The following is a 14,941-nucleotide window of genomic DNA, read 5'->3' as shown; positions in this document are numbered from 1 at the left end:
GACAAGCCCGTGCCCACCAACAAGTTCAAGTTCTGCCGCGACGCAATGGGCATTGCCTAAGTGCAACGGCTGTGCAGCCTGCGTGGGAGTGTTGAGTTGTGACAATGCCACGTGTCCAGTCTACACATCCGCCGCACAGATACCCTCATTCCCGCCTTTCCCGCCCCAGACACCGCACAATTGTGTTTCCCCACCCCATTCCCAGTTGATCGACACTTGTGCCACTCCCTTTCGTGCACCTGACCCAGCAGTTATGCTCACCGATACCATGATGCTTTTGTGCCGCATCGTACCCGCATCGTATCAGGAATATCCCAAGTATATGCCGGGAATATGCTCCTCCACCCCAGATCTATTTATCGCCGCCTCTACTGCGAATTTACTACTCTTGCTGCCTTTGTAAATACCTCCCGTCAACAGAAAATCCCTCCTGTGTTTCACAGATGTGCCAGATATATACAACGGCTGGGCATATATACATAAAAATAAAACATAATAAATTATATATATATATAACTTATAAGTATATATACTTATATATACTTATATATACTTATATATACTTATATATACTTATATACTTATATATATATATATATATATATATATATAAGTATATATATATATATATATAAGTGTATATATATAAGTGTATATATAGTATATATATACTATATATATATATATACATATATATATATATATACTTATATATATATATATATATATATATATATATATATATATATATATATATATATAAATAACCCCGGTTCTGACCAACTTGATTACTGGTTTTGGGGGCTTCAGATGCCAAGTCAAGTGGGGGGGCCTGAGGAATCCGAATAGGCTCCCTAAATTGCCCCCAGGAGCCTCCCATGTCAGAAAGTGACGGCGGCGGCGCCACCGCCACCGCACACAGCTTCGCCTCCTGCCATGCCCCAGCCATGTCTCTCCATATCCTCCCACCTGCTTGGATTGGCAGTATACCCACCTGGGACCGCCAGAATCAAAGTCAGGACCTTGGGCAGGTTGAGTCTGAGAGGCAGTGTAACCCCATGCCTAGCGCGGTGGGACTGCCCCAGGCGAGGCTGCGACACCCCTGGCGCACGCACACAGGCTGTACTGAACGATGTGCCGTCGGTGACAAGCGGGTCACGGTAGGCGGCGGCGGCTACACCAAAAGGGGTCAATGGTACAATATCTCGAGTGATAAAGCCTGCGATCCACCCGGCAGCTAGCAACATCACTTGTCTGTGCCATCGCCCTCCCCTTCAGCCTGCTCCCCCTTAAACTGTCGCGCGTCGTCAAACGGCGCCCATCGCGAGGCTGGGTAGATGTGCTTGTTCTTATTGTACCAGTGGCGGTCGACAACCTTGCCTGAGGCAAGCGGGCAATGGCACCATGCGGTAGGGCAGTCAATCAACGTCATTTCGGCGGCTTATGTTCCAAACACGCATATGTGGAGCAAGGGACACATTGGGTTTGACTAGCCAGCTGCCAGCCATGCAACGCTGCGCCGGTGTCCCTTATCGCCATGCAACAACAACCCACACACACCTGCGTGCGAGTCCTGGCTCTTCACACGCGGGTCAAACGAGGCCACAGCATGTTCGTGCAGGTCGAACTGGAACAGCGGCCCACTCTTGCCCATGGCCTTGTTGACGATTAGGTCGTAAAAGGTGACAGTGTGGGGCAGGATGATGTCCTCTTTGACATACATCAGGTTGCCCACGCTCGTAGTCCTGCGAGCAGCAACCATGAAAGGCGAGGACAATCCAGTTGGCGAGCATCCAAAAGCCAGGCCTGGAAGCACTGAAAGTACAGGCCCAAGGTACTGGTGCCTTGGGATTCCGCGGCTCAGCGACGAATACAATACCGACAAACCAGCCCACCGGATCTCCCTGAACTGCGGCGTGAGCTGTTCCACCACAGCCTTGAGGAACTGGCCCACGTTATCGCCCTTGCGAACTGTCACAGCACGCCGATGGCCAGTGCCGTTGTAGTAGCTGTAGATGATCTCTAGCGGCTCCGCTTTGATGGCTGCCTGCCGCAGTGCATACTCGGCCTGCTAGATGGTAGCAGAAGCAGCAGAGAGACACTGGCGATCACACACAGCAACGCGGCACAGCTCCAAGCCCGCAGCTCTCACGCAACCTGCCACCCCACTCCCCACCGTTCCAACCCACCAACCTTGAGCTTCTCGCGCAACTCCTGCTCCTCCCGCTCCCGGTCCTTGTCCGGCAGGAAGTCGGTGCGCACGGTGGGATCCTTGCCCAGCTTGGCATACAGCAGCCGTGGGCCTGCACCGCTGCCGCTGGCGCCATTGCCACCCTCGGCATCCTCGGCACTGCCGCCGTTGCTAGGTGGCTGCAGGTGCGCAGCAAAATGGAGAGGTTGCCCTACCAATGCATAGCCTCCCCGAAGCAGCACAGGAACATGCCCCATTGGTGCGACAGCGCAAGGAAGGCACCATACCACCCACCTGCGCGCACTGTTGCCGCTGGGTTGCCGCCTCAGCTTGCCCCTCGTCCTCATTCTCTTCAAGGAAGTCATCAAATGACAGCTTGTGTTTCTGCTCCGTCTTGGCCTTCTTGGCTCGCTGGCGCTCCTTCTCCTGCACAGCGGGAAGGCGAGGGCCGCTTATAAACACGGCAAGACGCTCAACCAGACCCTGCCTCACGCCGTCAGCTGGTTCACCCGCATGTGAAAAGTAGCCGCACTACTTGCCCCCCGACAAAAGCAGCACATCCACTCATTCCCAGCCCTCCTCCTCTGCCTGGGTGGGCAAGCCCACCCACCCGCAGCGCCTCCTCCTCTGCCTCATGCCGCTGCCGCTTCTCCTCCTCCTTGAGTCGCTCCTCGATGGTCAGCCGCTTCTCCACAAACTGCTCCCGCGTCACCAAGCCCACCGTCTCGTTCTTGAATGCGTGCTCGATGGCCTGCAACAAGCAAACACCGTCAGGATCAACGCGTTGGCATCTTGCCCAACGTGGGAGGCCACACCCGCTGCCCATGCTAACCGGCTGGATCCAGCCACTGTGTCGCAGCCAACAACTGAAATGCTGCTGCTCCGCCACAGGTGTTCAGCTCCCACACCCACCACTGCCCCATGCCCCATGAGAGCCACACTGGGTGAGTCGTGTGCACCTCTGAGCTGGCGGTGCCAAACTGCCGAAGCCCATGCCCCTGCTGCGCCTTCTTCTTGGCCTCCTCATACTGCTTGTGTTGCTCGTCCCGCTCCTTGAGTTGCCGCTCTATGCGGCGCTTGTCCTCCGTGGTGCCTGCAGGCAACCGGGTGGAGCACGGCCACTGAGCAAGGACAGCCCAGGCTTTACAGAGTGCAAGCCCGCTTTGCACCAGGTAAAATGCTGTACTGAGCTACCCACCAACATATCCGCCTCCGTACGACATGGTTCAGGCAAGGCCGGCGGCGGTGGCGACGGTGAATGCCTCCTGTTGCAACAAGAGTGTGACGAAGCAGGCGGTGCACAGGCAGTGCGTTTGCAGCGTCCTGTATGGTTGCAAGGGGAAGCCTGGAGCGTGAGCGGGGATCGGTGGCGGCGACTGGATGCCTGAGAGAGGGTTGCAGACCGGGGCCGTGATCCGCGGCAGAATGCGCACTAGTGCGTGGGGGTGTGGGTGTGGGAGATGGACACGCGCCGTGTGCGACGTACTGTAGTGCTGTCGGCCGATGTGTTTCTGTGTTGTACGCATTTGAGAGCGCCGTCTCTATTCATCAAGTCTGCTGAATCACACGATAGCTTGGGCCTGTCGCCGGATGCAAGCCTGTGCTCGTTTGACACCATCGGCTGCAGCTAGCGCCAGGCCTCTCTGTTCCTTCGTCCAGCTGCCTGCCAGCATTTGAGCCTGCCAGCACACGCCAGCTCCCGCGAGTTGCAAACCATGGCGACGCCACGGGAGGCGGGTAGCGGCGCCGCCACTGTCTCTCTGCTCTTCACACCTACCAGCAAAGCAGCTGATGGCCAGAAGGGGCCCACCCCCGGCGACTTCAGGTCTTTCTCGGGCCTGGGCCGCACGCCCGCCAGTGCTGGACGTGCGTTTGGCGGTGGTAGCACGGTGGCTGCGGGTCCCACGCCGTCCTCGCGCCGGCGCAGCCTCACACCCGCTAGCAGCCGGCAGATGGACACGCCACCTCCACCGCCCATGGACAGCCTGCTGGACTCGCCGGGGGGACTGGGACTCAGCTCCGCGGCGTGGCCGCTAGATCAGGATGGCGGTGAGTGACAAACAAGGAATGGAAAGCATTTCGCCCATGCGACTGTTGCTGCAGTTGTGCACTGGATTGCCCTGTTTGAATGGAAACAGGCAACATGTCGATGTTGTTTTGCCATGCACAATCAGGCTGCAGAGACAGGGCAGCAGCCACATCCAATCCTGCGCATCCCCAACCCACTTGCTGTTCCCCATCCCCCATTGTGCAGTGGAGGAGATGCAGGTGTCCACCTCGCCCTATGCCGTGGCTGCCCGGGCAGCTGGCATGCCCGCGGCGGCTGTTGGGCAAGAGCTGGCACGTGCAGCACATGCTTTTGAAGCTCTGGATGAGACTTGGGTCACTGTGTTTGGCTTCTGCCAGGCCGACCTGCCGCTGGTCATCCGTGAGTTCAGCAAGGCGGGCGACATCCAGCAGGCAAGTCGTTGCCTGGGAGGGGTCGGCTACACACGGGCGGGCATTGTCGAACAGCGGCTTGGGCCGGCTGGCATGCACTCGCAGGTACAGTGTTCTTCCTTCTGCGTGACTAAGTTGGTCTTCTGCTTTGGGTTGCAGTTTGGCACGTTTGGCGAGGGCGCTGCAGTCAACTGGATCCACATTGAGTACCGGGTGGGTGTGCACTTGTTTGGAGTGGGGTCCTTTCAGCGTGCAGGCCCTGAATTGATGAGTCTATGCCTCGACATACCTGTCCGTCTGGCTGCGCACCCCTTTGCCTGCCCTGCAGAATAAGCATGCCATGCAGCGCGCCCTCCTGCGCAATGGCGATCAGCTGAGTGCAACTTGCATGGTGGGAGTAAAGCCGCTGGATGCTGAGCACCGGGCGGTGGTGGAGAAGCATGGTGGTAGCAGCTCTGGCCCGAGCTTTGCCATGGCGTTCCCAAAGCCGCAGCAGCAGCGACCGTACACACTGGGGCCGGCAGCAGGAATGAGTGCAGTGGTCCCATTGGCCACCAAGGGGCTGACGCAGCGGGTCAAAGAGTTCGTGCTGGGCTGCTAAGACAGTTGCGCACCCTGCATGCATCGAGGCATTTTTTTCACCACCACTCCGTAGAAAGCCAGACAGTTTGCCATGCATTCGATAGACAAATGCAATGTAGGCAGTCCCTGGTGCAGTCGCATGCTCGTCACTGTAACTGCTATAACCTGCCGTCCATCTATGCTGCTTTACTGGAGTACAGCGGCTGTCGTTATCCGCCCCAGCGGGCCAAAGCCCACACTGTGCGGACCCTTTTCCTTTCTGCCTCGTTGTTTTCCCACCCTGCAGCCCGGAGTGGTGCCGACGCAGGGGCCGTTTGGCAGCGGTCCGCTCTTTGTCGCCGATTGCAGCGGCTCATTTGCCCTAGCCCTGTGGCGGCGCAGTGTGCACGGCCAGCGGCCTGATGCATTCTTGCAGTTTCCTGCTTGCTACTTCGCATGCATGCATGCACGCGGCGCTGTTGTTTAGGCAACCCGCCATGTGTGAAACATGTGGCGGGTGGCGCCAGAGACCGGCCCACCGTCCCTTACCGACAGCAGCAGCAGCAGAACACTGATGGTTGGCTCGGGAGGTCTCCATGTGTACATGCACTGTCTCAGCGCCTCATCGCTTCCACCACCAGTACAAAAGGCCCACCAGCAGCAGCGTAACAAGCATGCCGCCATACACCAGCAGCTTGTCCAGGCGCTGCCGGCGCTCCGCCAAGCGTAGCACACTGTCTGACAGTCCCACAGCGTTGAGCACGTCCAGCACCTTTCGGTGTGTGGCCTTAAGCCGCTCCCGCTGCCCCGCCATGCTGCCTACGATGCCCACCCCCGTCTCATACGCCTCCTCCAGCACCCGCTTGGAGTTGTGCACATGCCGCGCTGCCCGCGCTTCTGCATCCACATCCACCACAGGGCTGCCCGCCCCTATGCGTCGCTCCAGCAGCTCCCGCCGCTGCTGCTCCTCAACCTGTCGACGCTGCTGGCGATGCGAGAAGCGGTCCAGCCCCATGCGCAGCGCATCCGTCTCCTCTGCCACCTGGTGGCAACGAGCCGAGGAGGGGCGCCCAGTGCAGAGTGGGCAACATCAATGAAATGGGCCAACTGGATAGCTGTGCTGCAATGGTGGTCATGTGCCACCCACAGTACGATGCATCCAATGGCATGGGGGATGCCGTACACGATCGAGTGATGGCAGCACTGCTGCAGAAGGGGCCCACCTGCTCCACCTTGCGTTTCCAGATGTCACGCTTGGCTGCTGGCTCACGCAGGGATTGCATGCGCCATACTGCATCCAGCTCTCCACTCAAGCGCTGCAGGTGGTATAATGCATTGCTCTGCTTTAGTCGCCCATGCCCCGAACCGCAGTCTCGGCAAGCTGAACAAGCCAGCATCTATGCATTGCAACGGCCGTGCATCGCACACCTGGAGTTGCTGTATCTGCTGCTGCAGGTCCGCTGCCAGACCGCTGGGGACTATCGCTCGCGCATTCTGAAGCGGGGAGGCGGGCGGGCAGAAGGGGAGTCGGGTGCTGCTCACCACCCCTTTCGGCGGCCGCTGCTTCCTCACCTGCTCGGCGGTCTCCAACCGCTCCAACCCCGCCCGGATGGTCAAGGTGAGCCTTTTGGCCTGCGTGTGCAAGGTCTGTAGGTCTCCCATACCGCGCACCCGGTGCGCGCTACCAGTGCAGCCTCTTCCTGACCACCGAGGCCCGTCTGGCGGCAGCCGTCGACCGGCTGCAGGGCTGGCGTCCGCCGGCCTGGTACAGGAGCGACAATAACAGGACGTATCGTGCAGAGCAGGGTGCAGCAGATGAGCGGGCGGAGGTAGCTCTTGAACAAGAGGAAGGGTGCGTGAACTGGGGGCCTGCGCTGTGGATGCGTAAGCTCAGGAGGGAATGCAGTATTGATCAGCCGTTTGAAACAAGCGCGGGCGAATGCCAGCTGGGCATTGCCAGCAGGGATGAACAAACATCATCAAACATAAATGTGCGCATGTCCTTCCCGCCTTCCTTGCAGTGGTAGCACCTCCAAGGCGGAAGATCCTCTGGTGGCGGAGCCCTGGCACCGACTGACCCTGGTGGTCCGCGCAAGTGGTGGGAACGGCGCTGCCGGCAAGCCACTGGGCATCGTCGAGGCGTGCGCCGCCGCCAACCCCGCCTGCAACCAGGCGCGTGGTGGCCACTACTACCGCTGTCGCCGCCGGGGTGGCGGAGGCGGTGGCTCACTGCCAGCCCTGCCAGTCCTGCAAGCTCGCATCGCTGCTCTTAGCATTTGCGGGCCCTCGACAATACACCACACGCTTGCTGCTCCTCCTCAGGCCCTGGTCTGCCACCTGCTGGCGCGGAACAGATAGGCAGGATGGCAGCCGTGGATGCGGTGGAGGAGGGCAAGGCCCTGATCTCGGAGCTGTGCAGCAATTTGTATGCCCAGGGCCATGTGAGCGGCACTGGAGGCGGCATCTCGGTCAAAGTAGCGACCACAGTGGGCGATTTCATCGTCATGGCACCCAGTGGGGTCCAGAAGGAGCGCATGCGGGCCGAAGACATGTTTGTGCTGGATGGCGCAGGCGTGGTGGTGCACACGCCCGCAGCACGTCCACCCCCGTACAAGCCGCCCAAGCTGTCGGAGTGCGCCCCGCTCTTCATGGCGGTGAGCTCCTCAGGCTGCGGTTGCGGTGACCAGGGCCCTGGCAGCACCAGCAGCATGATAAGGGTGTGGCTCACAGCACTCAAGAACAACACTGCGCCACCAAGCAGTCCCCGCCATTCCTGAACAGCCCACAGCCACATGGTCTTGTAGCAGCAGTTGGGCGCTGTGCCATCTATGAGCGGCACGGCGGCCACCAGCCTGCCCAACCTGCTTGTGCAGGCATATGAGCTGCGTGGCGCCGGCGCCGTGCTGCACGGCCACTCCATGAATGCCTTTCTGGCCACGCTGCTGGACCCTGAAGCCAGCGAGCTGCGACTGACACACATCGAGATGATAAAGGGCATTGCGGGCCAGGCGCGTGGGAGCAGCGCAGCATCGAAGTGCCTGGAAAACAGCAGCAGGACGGCCAGGGCAGCAGCTGAGTCACAGGTGTAGCGAGCCAGCCAGGCCCGCCCACTCCTCGTGCGTTTCCGCCACTACTGCAGGGCTTTTACAGCTTACATGCGGTGCCTATCATTGAGAACACGGCTCGTGAATGCGAGCTCACTGACCGGCTTCGTGCGGCGATTGAAGCGTACCCGCAGGCCAATGCGGTGCTGGTGCGGAGGCACGGCGTCTATGTGTGGGGCAAGAACTGGATTGAGGCCAAGACGCAGTTTGAGTGCTATGACTATCTGTTTGAGGCAGCGGTGAAGATGCGGCAGCTCGGCAAGGATGCCGGCCGTGCTCCGTCAGCCCCTGCGCTCGCTAATGGACATGCCCCAAGTGAGCAGCCCGCTGCTGGGCTGGGGCCCGCCCCCAGTGTTTGAAGCCACGTTGGCAGCTCTCTCCAAGTGGCGCTTGATTGCCTTTGCTAGCCAGCCACACAGATTCATCTCCCAGCTCCTTTGTCTCTCTTCTTCCACATGCCAATCCTTCTGTCCTTTCAGCTCGTTTTCGTGCTGCTGCATGGGTGCAGATGGGGTGCAGAACGCAAAGAAGCCACGGCTGGACGGCGGCCCTCCCTCGCTGGCCAATGGCAGCGCTCGGCTGCCCACCGCCATTGTTGCAGACATCGAGGGAACCATTGCAAGCATCAGCTATGTGACAGACATTCTCTTCCCCTATGCCCAACAGCGCCTCGGGTAAGCATTTGGCGAGGCAGCTCTGTTGCTGTGGCCATGGCTGCTGCGCAATAGTGGGGGGAACCCGCTTCAACCTGGCTAGCGCTGACAGGCTTGATGCTGGGGTGTTGCCACCATGTTGGAGCGCAGGTCCCACCTGGAGGCCACCTATGACAGTGCTGAGACGCAGGAGGACCTGGCGCTGCTGAGGCAGCAGGCGCAAGCCGACTCGGCTGCTGGCATGGCGGTGCCTGCAATCCCAGATCCCAGCACGGGGCGCGAGGCTGTGATTGCCGCCGCGGTGGCCAACTGCGAAGCGCAAATGCAAGCCGACCGCAAGACCACTGCGCTCAAGAGCCTGCAGGTCCGCTACTCGTGGTTGGCTCAAGCTTGGCGCACCAGATCATGCTGATAAAGAGACAATCGGCCCTCCGCATTCAGCTGGATCCATACAATGTCGCTGTGGTGGTCCGCTGCTGTGCCTGCGCTGCAGGGCCACATTTGGGCAGGCGGCTTTGCACGGGGCGAGCTGAAGGGCGAGCTCTTCGCCGACGTGCCGGACGCATTGGCGCATTGGCGTGCCGCAGGCATCAAGACATACATCTACAGCAGCGGCAGTCGTGCGGCACAGAAGGACCTGCTGAGCTGCACCTCTGTAGGCGACCTGCGTCCCTACCTTGCCGGCTTCTTTGACACCACCTCGGGCCCCAAGGCACGTGCCGTGCCGCATTCCCTGCTCTTGCTCGAATGGTGCATGTTGTGGCGCTTATGGGCCCGCCTCTGCGAGATGAAACGGAGCAAAACCGCCGAGCAGCTCGCCCCCCAATCCACTGTGTTGGGTGCAGGTGGACAGCAGCAGCTACAGAAACATTGCGCTGTCCCTGGGCGTGGACAGTCCCTCAGAGCTGCTGTTCGCCACGGACAACATCCTGGAGGCGGAGGCGGCTGCAGCAGCGGGGTGGCAAGTTGTCTTGGCGGATCGGCCCGGGAACAAGCCACTGCCCGTGGGTCACAAGTTTGCGGTGGCCACCTCGGCGCACCAGTTTTTGAATGGCTTCCATTGAGAATTTTGGCATTGCAGCTCATCATTTGCTGACATTTTGTGACATGGGGGACACACGCCGCATCACTTACACAGAGGCCGTCTCACTGCACAGGCACGCGTGCCGTACCGCCGAGCTGCGTCGGCAGTACTCAGCCTAACTTTAATACCAAATAATACGGACAAATAATATGGACATTCGCCCGCCTCTAGCGGCTCTAAAACCCCATTCTAGCCTTTGCTCCTTGCTCCTCGGGCGGCCCGCTGCACTTGCCGCCAGGAGACAACAATCAAAGCAGCAACAATCAAAGCATGGGATTAACGCAAGAGCTCGCGGCTCTGCGGCTCGTGCAACAGCAGCAGCAGCAGCAGCAGCAGCAGCAGCAGCAGCAGCAGATAACGAGCTGCACGGATAAAGAACACCCGAGTCTCCAACTGCACTTGCTGCCGCCTGATGCCCTGGCGAGGATCATGGAGGTGCGCGCAGCTAGCCTCCTCGGGTGCCGCCCTGCACCCGCACGGCGGTGCCGAGCCGAGTGCGCACAGCCGTGCTGCAGCAGCTTTCAACAGAGTTCTCGTGCTCTTCTCCTCTCAGAATTTCTTCTCGCAGAATTTGAAATCGACATTTTCTTTCTGCAGAAGCTGAGCATTGAGGACATCTTACGGTGCTGCCAGGCCAGCCGCGCCCTGCGGGATGCCCTTCGAGACGACAGGATTTGGTGTGGTTTGTGTATGGCTACCTGGGGGCCCGTAACTTCGCCAGCGCAGTGGCTGGCTGTGCCTATCCCTTCTGCGCCAGGCAGCTCCAGCCGTGCCGCCACCCTGCCGGTGCCGTCAACGTACAGGCAACTATATTCGTTGCTAAAACAAGCTGCACCAATTCTGGGTCTCTGGCGATTGGTCGGCGAGGGCCCCCGCAGCTCGCTGATCAGCTTTCGATGGCAAAAGGACGGCATTCTCGGCATGGAGGTGGTGCCACAATCGCCGCTGACTGGCAAGGCGGGCGCGGCATTCTTTGCCCGCTTGTCCCCCCCAAACGGCCTCACCACCTCGGTGTTGGTGGAGGCAGATTCTGCGGTTGTGAAGGTGTATGCAGAGCACAAGAGCATTCACAAGAGCCCCTCGGCCGAGGCTGCGGCGGCGGTGGCTCTTCCCCACTCCCAGGTGTGAGGGCTAGGTGGGGCCAAGCTCGCGTGCTGTCTTGCACCCTACCGCGGCCTCACTGCACGTCCCGTGTTTCTTGTGGACACAACAGCATGCCTGCCACTCCGCCCGGGCTGCTGCTTGCAGGCCAGCTCCTCCACGCTGGGCACTTCGCCGCAGGGCAGCTTCGAGCATGAGTGGCTGGAGTTCATGTCGTCCAACATCAAGAGCAGCCGCACCAAGCACCGCCGCCGCTCGCAGCGCGGCATGGGCCCAGGTGATGGTGCAGATGGCTACCAAATGCTGGTGGCTGCAGCATCCCCGGCGGCTGCCAATTTTGTAATCTCTTGACGTCCTGCCTGGAACCCGCCTGTTGTGCAGCTCGCCCTGAAGGTCCCACGATCTACCACCTGAAGCGGGTGCATCAGCTGTCTCCGCCCAGCAGCAGGCTTGGCCTCGTCGGGCTCTGGGTTGCCGATTTTGGCCACAACCTTGGTCTGGAGGTTTTGCAGCTGCAGTACGATTTCAGCGGCCGGGCAGCGCAGCTGCAGGCAGTCAAGGTCACCGGGGATGAATGCGTGCCGGCAGGGCAAGTTAGCTGGCACTGCGCCGCGGCAGCACTGCCCATTCCCTGGTGCGCTGCCGACCAACAACTGGTACGTTGGCTTCAGGAGCGCGAATGGTGGGAGGAGGAGGAGGAGGAGGAGGAGGAGGGTTTCAGCGGCAGTGCCAGCGGCAGTGCCAGCCTCGCATCGACGGCAGCTGCAGCCGCTGGCGTCCCTGCTGCCGGAGTGGGCCAGGCCAGCAGGAGACCAAATAGCGTCGTCGCTATTCACAAAGGCAGCGGCCAAGTTGCTGGGCCCGGCTTTGTTCAACCAGAGTGGGTGGCCGGCAGATTATTAGTTTTTCAAGATGGCCGGCTGTGCTTTGCTTGGGAAGGGTTGGAGCACGTCACTGACATGCGGCGGCTCCGCCTGCGTCAGTAACGGAGCGGCTGGCGAGGATGGGTCGCAAGTCGCCAGGCGTGCCTGGCACATTGTGCAAATTCTTTTAATCGTACCAATGAAATTAGCATCACAGTTGAAACAACGCTGAATGTTCATGGATGCATGGATGCGCAACGAGACCAGTGGGGGAGCCTTCGGCGGAAGTTGGCAATCATCGGCGCCGTGTCTTCCACACGATATCAAGTCCGTTGAGTTCCCACTCCTCGCCTGCATCAACCCAGCATATGATAGGATATTTGGCGCCCATCTGTGGAAGTCAGCAGGACCACTTGTGAGGACCACTTGTGAGCGGACCCGGCGTGTGCTGCTTTGAGGCTTATGGAACAGGGGGCAAGCAGCGGCAGTATCCTCTTGCCTGTCCCCTCAGAGACATACACTCGCAGGCTGGTCAGCTCGGTGGCCCTGGGGCTCTCGCCCACTGCGAACAGCGACTTGCCGCCATCGCACATTTTCGCATAGTACGGCCCCAACTTACACCGCGCCAGCTTCTCTGTGCCTGGCGACAAGGCGATTGCCAGGCCATCGGCTCCAAACACAATACCAACCCCCGGCTGATCACGAATAACCGCCATCGAGGGGCCTCCAACCTGTAGGACATGCACCATGCAGTCATGTCTGGCAACCGGGCATTCTATATGTAGGCAGCACTTTCGGCTCCAATCCAACCTTTGCCAGTTTGATGGGGCGCTGGGTGAGGTCACCATCTCGCCAAGTAAACAAAAACGCTGCGATGCTATCCCTGCTGTCCTCCCCCAGGCTGATCCAGCCTGCAAAGTAAGGGATGCAGGCCATATCACCCCCCCGTAAAACTGTGCAAATGAAGCTCTGCCACCACAGGCATCTATGCAGTATGCAAGGCACCATTAGCCCACCAGCATTACTGCCGCCGGGCATGCTGCAAACACTGCGTTGCGCCCCTTCCCCATCTCACCGCGTGGGTTATAGCCGCCCACCACAGCGCCCCCCACTGTGCATGGAGCAAGAAAGGCGGCGATTTGAACGAGGCGGAAAGGGGGCGGTGGCGATGCGTCCAGGCTGTCTTCTCAGCGGGAGGCAGGTGGACATCCACACACATCACCGACCTGTCTCTGCCACAACCAGGGCAGCGCCAAAGCCGTCCACACGTTGGTGGAAGGCTGTTGGAGTCCAGCCATCCTGATCAGCATCATAGGCAAGCCTCAGCGGGACACTCTCCAGCTGGGTCTGTGCAAGCAGCGGCCGCAGCTTTGCCACATCCTCGTTGTCGCCGCTTAACGACTCCGCAAAAGTGTCGGTCACGGCCGGGTACAGCTCCTTGGCCGCCTCCTCGCTGACACGCTTCAGGCCGAACGGAGTTGGGTCATCCAGGGCCGGTCGGCCAAACAGGCGGCCAAAAAAACTCTCAATCAGGTCTTCCTCTTGCGCCCTGGCCCGCCAGCACAGTTGGCTGGCCCGCCGCCGTTGGCACATGCCTATCCACGGAGCTCCAGGGGGGTGCCGCCTGGCATCATGCGCAGCCCCGCTGCTGCTGCTCAGGCCAGCAGAGCGCATAATGTCTCCTGCTGCAAACTCCTCTCGTCCTTGCTTCCGCACTGGATGAGGAGAGCAGGGAGGGAAGGACAGCCCTGCAAGGAAGCGGGGTCAAGGGGGAGGCTGGCTGGCGGCGGAGCTGGCTGGGAAGGCAGGGAAGGAAGGGAAGGCAGGGACGGGGGGAGCTGGCTCGCGCCACTTCCACTTAATCCATCAATCGGGCTCCCAGGAGGAGGAGGAAAGGGCAGGGATCAGCCAGGGAACGCAAGCCATTTGCAAGTCGCAGGGAAAAGGCCCCCCTCTTGCCTATTCTCCGACAAGCAGTTTACAGCTTTGTGATATAATGCCAGGTGCCTGCATCGATCTAATCTCGGTGGCAGCAAGCTTCGGTCTCGCCATGTCAGCGCCAGTCAAGAGAACCTCACTAGATAGTCGTCGTATCAAATGATAAACGTTCGTGAAATTCGTGCTGGATGTGGCGAGCAGGGGCGGCACAGGTGCGACACCCTGAGGCGCTGCAGGCTCCACTGCTTGCGCTCTCTGGAGCTGCTCCAACTACGGGTTCTTGGGGCTCATGCCCAGCAAGTTGAGCAAGGGGAGCGACCTATCTCTGCCTGTCTACCCTGCCCTGCCGCAGCAGCGGTTTGTGCGGCGCCTCTCCTCCGCCGCGCTGCCATCGGTGGGGCGCCTAAACCACGTGGCCATTGCGGTCCCATCCCTGGAGGAGGCTGCTCAAAAGTACAGGGACGTGCTCGGGGTCAAGGTCAGCGCGCCGCAGTCCCTGCCCGAGCACGGTGTGCGGGTGGTGTTTGTGGAGCTGCCCAACACCAAGCTGGAACTGCTGGAGCCTCTGGGCAGCTCCTCCCCCATTGCGGGCTTCCTGCAAAAGAACAGCGCTGGCGGCATGTAGGTGCTTGATGCCTTGCCTTCTGCTGCCACGCCAGCGAGCCATGCCCCGCCTTCATCCTTTTCCTTGCATGCATCTCCTGCTACTGGCCCGACCACCAGTACCGCCCTGCAATGCAGCCATCACATTTGCCTGGAAGTGGATGACATCCATGCCAGCATGCGGCATGTGGGTGAGCGGGTGCGCTTGCTGGATAAGCAGCCCAAGATTGGGGCGCATGGCCTGCCAGTGGTGTTTGCACACCCGAAGGATTTGTGTGGCGTGCTGACGGAGTTGGAGGAGGTTAAACGCTGAGCAAGCGGTGGACCTGCTCCTGGACTTGGCACCAGCCTGTCATGCTTGTGCATCGAAAAAGGGGTATCCGCAACAGTGTAAACCCAGATTT

The 14,941-nt window shown here is 60.0% G+C and overlaps 6 protein-coding genes across 6 annotated transcripts; 3 read left to right on the top strand and 3 right to left on the bottom strand.

Moving 5' to 3' along the window:
• Positions 1-1,131: 1,131 nt before the first annotated feature.
• On the bottom strand, positions 1,132-3,414 carry CHLNCDRAFT_58339 (hypothetical protein; the record flags this gene model as incomplete). The annotated part of the gene is made up of 8 exons (XM_005846336.1): positions 1,132-1,380; positions 1,561-1,745; positions 1,896-2,068; positions 2,194-2,370; positions 2,486-2,617; positions 2,802-2,942; positions 3,151-3,284; positions 3,390-3,414. 8 exons carry the CDS (start codon positions 3,412-3,414, stop codon positions 1,247-1,249), a joined length of 1,101 nt encoding a protein of 366 aa, XP_005846398.1. The 3' UTR covers positions 1,132-1,246.
• Positions 3,415-3,906: 492 nt separating this feature from the next.
• CHLNCDRAFT_135888 (hypothetical protein) lies at positions 3,907-5,231 on the top strand (the record flags this gene model as incomplete). Its single annotated transcript, XM_005846495.1, has 4 exons — positions 3,907-4,240; positions 4,446-4,672; positions 4,790-4,843; positions 4,959-5,231. 4 exons carry the CDS (start codon positions 3,907-3,909, stop codon positions 5,229-5,231), a joined length of 888 nt encoding a protein of 295 aa, XP_005846557.1.
• A 582-nt stretch (positions 5,232-5,813) lies between these two features.
• On the bottom strand, positions 5,814-6,853 carry CHLNCDRAFT_135887 (hypothetical protein; the record flags this gene model as incomplete). The annotated part of the gene is made up of 4 exons (XM_005846335.1): positions 5,814-6,233; positions 6,415-6,507; positions 6,620-6,685; positions 6,764-6,853. 4 exons carry the CDS (start codon positions 6,851-6,853, stop codon positions 5,814-5,816), a joined length of 669 nt encoding a protein of 222 aa, XP_005846397.1.
• A 385-nt stretch (positions 6,854-7,238) lies between these two features.
• Positions 7,239-10,012, top strand: CHLNCDRAFT_56232 (hypothetical protein; the record flags this gene model as incomplete). Its single annotated transcript, XM_005846494.1, has 8 exons — positions 7,239-7,363; positions 7,514-7,845; positions 8,065-8,274; positions 8,331-8,610; positions 8,804-8,969; positions 9,099-9,312; positions 9,442-9,669; positions 9,794-10,012. The coding sequence occupies exons 2-8, from the start codon at positions 7,555-7,557 to the stop codon at positions 10,010-10,012; spliced, it is 1,608 nt and encodes a 535-aa protein (XP_005846556.1). The 5' UTR covers positions 7,239-7,363; positions 7,514-7,554.
• Positions 10,013-13,003: 2,991 nt separating this feature from the next.
• CHLNCDRAFT_135883 (hypothetical protein) lies at positions 13,004-13,589 on the bottom strand (the record flags this gene model as incomplete). Its single annotated transcript, XM_005846334.1, has 2 exons — positions 13,004-13,107; positions 13,223-13,589. 2 exons carry the CDS (start codon positions 13,587-13,589, stop codon positions 13,004-13,006), a joined length of 471 nt encoding a protein of 156 aa, XP_005846396.1.
• A 634-nt stretch (positions 13,590-14,223) lies between these two features.
• On the top strand, positions 14,224-14,850 carry CHLNCDRAFT_24730 (hypothetical protein; the record flags this gene model as incomplete). Its single annotated transcript, XM_005846493.1, has 2 exons — positions 14,224-14,555; positions 14,676-14,850. The coding sequence occupies 2 exons, from the start codon at positions 14,224-14,226 to the stop codon at positions 14,848-14,850; spliced, it is 507 nt and encodes a 168-aa protein (XP_005846555.1).
• Between the last annotated feature and the right edge of the window lie 91 nt (positions 14,851-14,941).

The sequence above is a fragment of the Chlorella variabilis genome (genome assembly GCF_000147415.1).
Source record: "Chlorella variabilis unplaced genomic scaffold CHLNCscaffold_14, whole genome shotgun sequence".
NCBI classification, from domain to species: Eukaryota; Viridiplantae; Chlorophyta; class Trebouxiophyceae; order Chlorellales; family Chlorellaceae; genus Chlorella; species Chlorella variabilis.
Note: the sequence above shows the minus strand (reverse complement) of the source record. Positions and strands in the feature narration are given on the sequence as shown.